This window comes from Phaethon lepturus, unplaced genomic scaffold (genome assembly GCF_000687285.1).
Source record: "Phaethon lepturus isolate BGI_N335 unplaced genomic scaffold, ASM68728v1 scaffold11328, whole genome shotgun sequence".
In the NCBI taxonomy this organism is placed as follows: Eukaryota; Metazoa; Chordata; class Aves; order Phaethontiformes; family Phaethontidae; genus Phaethon; species Phaethon lepturus.
The window spans coordinates 17772-27324 of record NW_010559743.1 but is presented as its reverse complement, the minus strand read 5'-3'; the positions used below and the strand labels follow the sequence as shown (position 1 = coordinate 27324).

At 40.4% G+C, this 9553-nt stretch overlaps 1 protein-coding gene across 4 annotated transcripts in view; it reads left to right on the top strand.

Moving 5' to 3' along the window:
* The window catches only part of OTUD4 (OTU deubiquitinase 4), a 30986-nt gene extending 22453 nt beyond the window's left edge, over window positions 1–8533 (top strand). Inside the window, exons 16-22 of one of the 4 annotated variants that reach the window (XM_010293467.1) lie at window positions 1700–1755; window positions 2293–2376; window positions 3025–3163; window positions 4233–4312; window positions 4388–4502; window positions 4985–5025; window positions 7289–8533. In XM_010293467.1, the coding sequence (XP_010291769.1) occupies window positions 1700–1755; window positions 2293–2376; window positions 3025–3163; window positions 4233–4312; window positions 4388–4502; window positions 4985–5025; window positions 7289–8533 (1760 nt within the window). Of the gene's footprint in view, window positions 1–1699; window positions 1756–2292; window positions 2452–3024; window positions 3164–4232; window positions 4503–4984; window positions 5026–7288 lie in introns of all 4 variants that reach the window. The other 3 variants (XM_010293464.1, XM_010293466.1, XM_010293463.1) reach the window with 3 other exon arrangements.
* The last annotated feature ends 1020 nt before the right edge of the window (window positions 8534–9553 follow it).

Here is a 9553-nt window from a genome sequence, read left to right as displayed (position 1 = left end):
GCTGAAACTGTAGCGAGTGTGGCAGAAAGTGCCAGTGGGAGGAGTATTAAGAGCGTATACTGGAGTTAGTTAAGAGAAAAGCAGGTAAAAGTGTTCAATGTGTTGTGGTTAAGAATTAGCATACAGTGGTACAGAAAGAGGGGAGAAGATGGTGTGCAGAAGAGTTGAAAGAAAGCCACCTTTACAGTAGAGAGAGCTGTCATCCCCCCCCCCCCCCCATCTGTTATAATACTCTTTAGCTTCTTTTCTTTGACTCCAAGTTTTTTCTCTTCTGTGAGGAAGTGGAACGTGGCAGTAACAGACGAAAGCTGTAGCTGTCAGGAGGTAGATAGTTGCCAAATGCAACCAATAGTGGTTTTTTTTTTTTATTTTTTATTGTCTCAGCTTTGCCATAACTAAACACTGAATTTGATCTTGGTGGCTTCCACATTTTTACACCCTCCCACCCCCCCAACTCTTTAGCCTCCTCTTAGAAGCTGTTCCTCCCCTCTGGTTTTTGATTTTTTTTTTTGTTGTTGTTCTCTTATCTCTGGCAACAGCAGAGGCATTGCTGTTGTGTATTTATAGTACTTGTGCTCCTTAGTCCCTTCTGCAACATGTAATGCCTTCTTGAATGGTCTCAGAAGTTGCTACCTATTTTTCATTCTCCAAACATTTGAAAACTTTTTCATTTGAAAACTTGTTTCATCAGCAATGCTAAAAAGAATGTTCACATAGAGAAAGCTCTTCACTATAGTGTCATGATAGATTTTGCTGAAGTGCATGGCATGTACAGCTTTCTCTGTTTTATGTGATGCTCTGGATTGCGTTGCCTCCTCTGAAACTAGGTTAAAAATCCTTTGGGAGTAAATTGTACTTCCTTCTGAGTATTTAGAAATTCCTATTAGTGCTTGGGGAATTGGCAGTAATTCTCACAGGCAACAGTTTTAATTTACATTGTTGTCTAGTTGTGGTGGTGCATATACTAAACTTTTTAAAAGTACATATCTATTTAGTGGCTACTATTAAACTGATGTGCGTGAATTTGACGAGCAGTGGTAACCAGATTTGAACTGGAGCTAAAATGTGAAGAACTTACACAGATTGTATTATATGGAGATTGTGCTGTGACTTTTTCAACACTGTCCCCCCACCCCTGCCAAGCATTTGCTGGTGCTCAAGAAATTAAACTTTCTGCATCACTCTGAAAACTTTCTAGAGCTTGTGAACCACTGAAACCTTCTAAACTGACCTTTTACTCAGTCAAAAGTAGACAAGAATTTAGGCTTCTGTTATCTTAACACTTGACTATGGAAATGCAGACCAAAACATTTTCACTTTAAGCAAAGTACAAACTTAGTTCTTTTTTAATAGGAGGGATTTAGGATGAATGATAGGTGTTTAAAGAGGCAACTGCATTTCTTTCCTGCTTCCCTTAAGCGTCACTGAAATGGTTAAAAAATATCACTAAAGAACTCTAGTAGAGCTTTGAAAACCCAGGTTGAAGTAGCTGCTCTGTTACTGCCCTAACAACTATTTATTTTAGGATGCTGTGATCTCTGATAAAAATTTAAATTTAAGTTTTCTGAAGTAATATGTGCTGAGGTAGGTTTTGTTTTGAAGGTTTAACTTTGGAAAGACAAACTTTTAACTGGCTTAAGTTGTGATAGCCATAAATGGTGTAATGGTTCATTTACTAGGTTATGTCTTGGTGTTACAGAGTCAAATTCCAGGCAGATCCACTTAAGTCAGAAGCTTGAGCCAAATTCATCTGAGGTAATCTTAAAGAAAAGACCAAAATTTTTTTTAAATGTTATTGCTTCTCTGATACATGATTAGCAGAGCAATAGCTGCCTTAGAGCTGTGATTGCTGCTGCTGCTTTACAGCTTTTAAGGTTGGAGGCTTGTATTGCTGTCGGCTTTCCTCAGCCCCTGTAACCCATACTTATAGTCTTTCTCTGCAATCTGAATTCTCAAATCTGGGCTATCGAGAGCACTTACGAATCTGGATTTGTAATTGCTTAGTACAGTCTGTACTTTCAGTATAATGGGACCACAGAAGATTTGATGTTTACTAATAGCTACTGTGCTAACAGACCATGATCTCTGAAGTTCTGTGAAGATTTGTGGCCTCTTGTTGGCTTTTAACCTTTGCGCTGTCCTTTCAATGAGCAAAATGTTACACTAGTATAATAGTGATTGGGTGCTTAGCCCACTTTGTATGTAGTGTGGTTTAATATCTTTGAATGCCTCCTTGAAATGTAAATCTTACTATTAGTCTAGCTGTGTCTGTTGTTTCTAACTTTGCTTTAGAAGAATAGTCAAGACGAGAGTTATCCAAAAGCTTCATCTCCTTTGGAACAAGTAAAAGCAGATTCTCCGATTCTTGCTGAGCAAGTAAGAAATGTTTGTTTGATTTCAAAGTTTTCCAGTCAGGAGACTTCAGACAAAGTGGAGCTTCATCACAGCCACGTATGTATTGTGATACTGGCTTTTAATTACGTAGTCATTTTTATGGCGATAATGCTAAAATTTTGTATTTACAGTTAGGAATCTGTTATGTCCAACATAAAGAATGTAAAAAGACAAGCCTTGACAGAAAAGTAGAAGTACATCCCTTCTCGTCTGAGAGAGGGGCTCTTTCATATCTTTCTGCTAAGAAAGTATTTTCACTTTAAATTCTTTACCTTTGCTGTTTCAGGTTTCTCCAAGGTTATTGGTAATCATTTGTGAGGGTGGCTTTTCTTTTGGATGGGAGATACTTAAATGTAATGCTTGTGGAGGTGGTTATAACACTGACAGCTTTCTGTGGTACAGGCATGTTCTGGATAGAGCTCAGTGCAGAGTTCTTCACGCAGTGATGTAATGTATCTCAGATTTCTCTTTAGTAACATATCAGGCTGTATACATGTTAATATTTTGCTGTGGTGATGGTGGTAGTCTAGATAATACTGAGTCACCAAGCCTTTCTTGGTAGGTCAGACATGTTAGCGGTTGCCAACAATGGTGGTTTAGAATAATTTAATGTGATCTCTCTTTTTATAGAATCTGACAGAATGCTTACCAAGCCTAACTCCAACACCCTCACCAGTGTTTTCTGAGGTGCATTTACCTCCAGCAGTGCCTTCTGTATCAGCCATTGTGCCAGCTTGGCCAAGTGAGCCAACAACCTATGGACCAGCAGGTTTGAAGAAATATTAGCATAAATCAGAAACTACTAACCCTGAAAAATCCTTTAACTGTCTTGCTACATTGAAAATGCCTCCAGGAGATGCTGTTTCATATAACTTCACATTCCAAAGGCAGTCATTTATAGGAATGTAGTTTCTCACTGCTGAAAGCTAGTGAGAGTTCTAGTAGATCTTTGATTGCCCATGTGTATAGTGTGCTTTACTCCTTACCTGAAGGTGGAAGAGTGATGTGTACTCAGTTCTCCATTTTTCTCCTGAGTGGGATATCATTGAGTTTTGAGGGGGCTTATTCTGAGGATCTGCTTAAGGTAGAACACGTCAGCATGTTGAAGCTTGGTATGTGTTTGTGCTCTGTCCAGCATGTAGTAAGCTCCTTGATTCTCTAAGGACTCAGCTTTGGTCTGGTATGTCTGGAACTACTGAGATCCATTTGGACCTGCGCTGGCAAGCCAGTGTAATGTTTTTTTTGTGCTGCACCTCTCTTCTGATATGTGGAATTAGCTTAGATTCAGTATTGCTTATTAGATCAGGTGCTGTATTTTTCTTTCCCACTGTTGTGTTTCTACGCAAGAACCAGCTTTCAAATCAGCATGCTATGGTCACATGATACAGTAATAATACTGTCATACTTGACCACATCTGTGACAGAAGATGCATAGCCCAGTTAATCTGAGCTCCGATTCAGAGCTGACTGTAAATGACTAGTCAGAATGAGAACTGCAGAGATTCACATATAAGTTTCAGTTCCCCCTTTTTTTCCCCCCCTTCCTATTTCCTTCTGCTACTCATAATTTTAAAAATAAATACGGGAAGGGTCTGGAAAGCTTAACTGTTTCATTCTTTCTGAAAACTATTCTCTGCGTTTAGCCAAACTTACTTTTGTTTGTAACTTCCTGACTCAAGAATTTCCTCCTATGTCTTCCTGAATACAATTTCTTTTCCCCCCCGTCTTTTGAAACTTGTTTTTTCTGCTGTCATTTTCTTTTTGTGATTGTATATAGTTGAGATTTATGTATATCTATATATACACATACCTACATGTATATGTTTTTTTTCCCTTAGGTATTCCAGCCCAAATACCTGCTTCTTCATTGATGTCAGCCCCAGCAACGGGACCTGACTCTATTGTATCACAGGCTCAGGTAACATCTGCTCCAGTTGCTGGAGTTCCTGTGTCACTACAAGCAGTTAACCAGCCCTTAATGCCTTTACCTCAGACTCTGAATCCTTATCAGGATCCACTATACCCTGGATTCCCTTTTAGTGAAAAGGGAGAAAGAGCCATTGCACCCTCTTACTCCCTGTGCAATACTGGGGAAGACTTACCTAAAGGTGAGAAGCTAGAAGGTGATCTGGATTTTATACCATTTTTCCTAATAGGTTTTCTTTTCTTAAAACGTAGATAAAGACAACTTCTTTGGTCCTGCTGTTAGTCTGGGTCAAAAGAGCTAATTGTTGTCATTGAATGATTTCAGGCATGGGGGGGAATATTGAACAGAGTTATAACTCTTTAATTGCAATTATTTTAAGTGGTTACACCTGGAAATCTGAGGTGATCATTTTGTGGTTCTTAGCTTGACCCACCATAACTTGAGGTTTTGTGAATGTGAAGGATTTTCCTTGGAGAACTGCTTCCTTTTCTAGTAACAGGTTTTCTCTTATAATCAAAAGCTTGGAAGTTGTTGAGCATTTCCTTGCTAGTGTTTCTCTCCTGAAATGGAGCTTTTATGCAGGGACTAATTTTTGGATCAGATTAAGTATAATATTTTAGGTCTTCATAGATCTTTTTCTGTTTTGTTTGTTTTTTTTCCTAGATAAGAATATTCTTAGATTTTTCTTCAATCTTGGTGTGAAGGTAACTCCTCAAACTTACTTATGTTTTTTGTGTTTGTTATACCATAGAATTTGCTTGTATTTGGTAGTACTTAGAGTGTAGAAGTTTTTGGTTGCTGCAGCTGTACACTTCAAGTTCCTTTTCAAATTTTAAATACTTTCCTACTTTGTCTTCTGTTAACTGGGATCCCAGCAGTGGTCCATATTGTAGTTCAAGTCAACAGAAATAAACTTTCTCTCAATGGTGATAGTGAGAACTGTTGGCTTCCAACTGTGGCTATACAGTCAACAGACTGTGCTTTACGAATTTACAGGTAAACCATTGTGAGTTTGAAGATGCATGCTTTTGGAAGCAGTGTACAGTAAAAGAGGAAAGGCCCTCTGACTTTGACCGTGTCTGTGTACTGGCAAAGCCACTGCAGTACAAATACCTAGTATGTCCTTTCCTGTGGACGCTCCCTTAAGCAACCTGCATGTCTGTCCTTTCTGCTCAGATTAAGGACAACAGTATTTTACTTTTTACCTTCTGAAGTAATTATAATAGCGGTTGATACTAATATTATTAATATATGGTGCAAATCTGTGTTTGTGGTTGGGGAAGAGGCTTATCCAACAAGGCAACATTTTCTATTTCTTCGTAAGGACTAGTTGTTTGTATTGGTTTCTCCCGTCGCCACATGAAAATGTTCCTTTTTTACCTTCTCTTACTCCTTTTGTCAGGCAAACTACTTTGGAAAAGGTGTGGGGAGCTCTCGGGCTTATTTGACATGAGTTTGGCCCTAAGTAATGATTCTCGTTGGTGTCTGTGCATGGGAAGAGGGAGTGTTCAGCACAACTTACAAAGTAAACTTTAGGTTTGATAACTGTGTGCCCAGTACAAGTCTCTTTGCTTAACAGAAAATCCGTAAGTCATTGGCAAGTGTTACTGCAATATATTGAAACAGCATTTGTTTCATAAGCCTACCTATATTTGGGACTCTCCTTACTGGTACTTTTGGTATAACTTAGGATATAGTCTGTCATTTTGGTGCTTCAGCACCATCTACTGGTCGAAGTACCATGTTCTAGTAGTAGTTGTGCTCCTCAGCTGATGACCAAACAGTGTGGTCGACCTGGTAATGACTACATCTGTAGACCTGTCCCATCTGTAGACCTGTCTGCTGCTTTGGTCCCAGACCCTGCCGTGCTGTTATCCGCCCCCTTCCAGCTGCTTGTTCAGAGTGAACTGACTTGCATCCCGTTGGGAGGAGGTCTGGGTAGGCTTCTCGGGATGGTTCACTCCAGGGACTGTTTCTCCAGATGGCACAGACAAGACCATGCTGGGTTTCAGGCTCTGCCCTCTGCCTACTCCAGCATCTTCCGAGACAGCCTTGTGCCTCCAGCAGCCTCGCATGGGTGTTCTGTATGGCCCGAAATATGTGTATTTGGCACATTGTATTAAAAAAACATGCTATAATGTTGCATTTGGGCCAGTTGCTATGTACCATAGTGCAAACACAGGCATTTAAAAACTCTCACCTCTGAGCCGCTGTGGGCTAGTTAGCTAACCTGGAAGTAGAGGAAAGGGAAGGGGGTCACTACCTGAGGTGGGCGACTTCAGTGTTGTGAATGTAGCTCACATTCACTAGCAGCACAGAAAAGGTTGCTGCTGAAAATGGTGCCTGTCTGTTGTGTGACTCCCAGCAGTAGCTGGCAAGTGTGCTGTATGTTCTAATGAAACCTGTCCCCCTACTTAATGGAACGGCTTCCGAGAAAGCTGATCCGTGGGTTGTGTGTATATATGTGGATTTCAGTCGTTACAAATTGTCCTTCAGGAAATCTTCTAACTTTGGGTCTCAGTGTAGTTACGTTTTTGTTTTTCTAAGTCAAAAGATGTGTGTGGTATGACTTCTTGTTGTTTTGATCGTTATGCCTTAGCTTGTCAAAAAGTGAGCTAGTAGGGAAAATTGCTGAAGAATTGTGATTCTGGAAAGTGAGCTAGAAATGTCTGTCTTCAAATGCATAGCTAAAGTTCGATTTAAATACATAATGCTATTAAATTGACCATATAGAAATTGTTACCAAGTTTTCTTAGTGGTCATAACTGCTGCCCATTGCAACTGCATTTGGAAGGAAAACAAAAATTGAGAACATTGTCCTGGAGTCCTAGATATGTAGAGTTGACAGTAGTCACTGTAAATAAAATGAACTGTTTCAAAATAGTAAATGACCTGTGTGCTATTACACCTGTCTGAACATTCAAAAGACCAAATACTTTTTTTTTTCCCCCTCCCTGTGTCTTGCAGGCATACAGTTGCCCCATGTGGGCACCCCATTCTTACTTGTACCCCCTGCACCAGGCCTATTTAGCTGCTTGTAGAATGTACCCAAACATGTCCCTTCCTGTGTATCCGCACAACCCCTGGTTCCAGGAGGCTCCGCCGACTCAGAATGACAATGAAACTGCACGAACAAACAGGCACTTTCCTGTGCAGAGCGAGGCCAGATCCAATGGTCAAATTCCACAGGTTGACAGTAGATCTCCATCACTGCCTCTGATTATACCTACAGCTCAGGTGTCAGAAAGTCAAGGACAGATCTGTGTAGAATCGGAGAATCCCGTACAAGCTCTTCATGCAAACTATGAGGAGTCCCTGAGAGGGAAAAACATGTTCCCACAGCCGCCCTTTGGACACAATCACTTTCTCGGCGCTGTTCCAATAGCACCTCCTTTCTTTCCTCACTTTTGGTATGGGTACCCAGTTCAGGGTTTTGTTGAAAATTCAGTAGCAAGACCTAATGTTGTCATGTCACCTGAGGACAAAGAGGCAACAGCTGGCACCTCTACGAACACATATGTGGCTGGAGAATGCAGCCCTCCAGTTCCTGTAGTAAACTCTGCAGAACAGCTTCAGAAGACTAACAGCAGCAGCGGCTCGAACACCGTACCCTTCCCTGTGGCTGCTGCAAGCACTGAGTGCAGTGCCCGAAAGGAAACTTCAGCTAGGGCACCTCTGTTGGAGCAAACTTGTCCTTCAGTTTCTCCTGCTAAGCAAAAAACAGCTGGGCAGCAGCATCGTTCTCTGCAAACACCGGGGACCGAGAGGCAAACAGCAGTGCCCAATGCTCCGCCACTGTTGGCAGAGCCACTGAAAAATGAACTGAAAAATAGCATTCCCAGTCGTAAGGAGAAGACTGATAAAGGTAGAGATTCCAAGGGTGCTGGTAATCTGCAGACAGAAAGCAGGGCACAGAAAACAAGGGACGAGAGCTCTGAAGATGAGAGTGAAGTTTCTGATATGCTGAAAAGTGGTAGATCCAAGCAATTTTATAACCAGACGTACGGAGGAGGCAGAAGGTCTAGACTTGAGTGGGGTTATTCCAGTAGGGGAGGATACCAGTTCCAAAGAAATGAGGAAGCCTGGAAAGGACCACCCAGCAGAAGCAGAGATGACAGCTACCAGTATCAGCGCAACTTCAGAGGGAGGCCATATAGGAATGACAGGAGAAGGGCGATGCTGGGAGATAATCAGAGGGGGCATCAAGCATAGAATGAATGGATAATTGAAAATTTTAAAATGCAGAAAGTCATTTGAAGTAGCAGTTTCAAATCTTAATCTTTCTTTTTAGTAAGGTTCAAGGATGTGTGTTAACTTTCAGCAAGTAAAGACTAGGAGGATGTGAATTCCTACCATATAGTTTTTTGGGGATTATAGTTTGGCTTAGCATTTTTTCCTCAATGTCAAATTAGAAAAAAAACCAAGATAAGTTTAGTGTTTGATAATTCTGCCCTCCCCGCCCCCCCTAAGGTTTGTGGTAGATGGATACGTACGTTCACTAGAGCAACAAATTATAGCATTTGACGTGATCTAGATTCTAAAATTGGCGGTAACATTGCACCAAATATAAATGTGTATTTTATCATATAATGCCTTAGTTCTGAACTGAGCTAAAGGAATTCTCAGCCTACTGCACTGTTGTCTTTGATATGCTTCCAACCCAAAGGCCTTTCATCTCAAAAAAAAAAAAAATCTGTCAAACTTGAATGTTTCTTCTTCAGTGTGTTACACATATGGCAGCCAGCTAACCCTGTGTCTTAGGTATGTTGTATATAGTTCTTTTCATATTCATAGGGTATATTTTTGAATTTAAAAAAACATTTATTTGTTGAAATCAGAATCAAGGCAAGCAGTCAAGAATAGCTGTGTATGAATTGATAGGAATGGCTGTTTCCACCAAGACTTCTTAATGCTGGTGTGACAAGAATGGTGCCTGTGCCAACTGAATGATTACAAAGACAATAAAAATGTAGATGCTATGCATTTCCAAAATAATTCTGCATCTGTTATAATAGCAGAAGTTTTTTTAATGCCACTTTAACACTAATGCACTGACAAATCCTAGATATTTTAAGGAGATGCATAAAGTACATGTTACCTTTTTTTAAGTTTGTATGATTGAGCTACTGTTCAGTATTCTTTTGTGGTTGCACTGTTGATGCAAATTTATGTTTTGCATGTATAACTCCTTGCTGGAACTACTTGTAAAAGCAAGAGGGAGAGTCCTGGTGT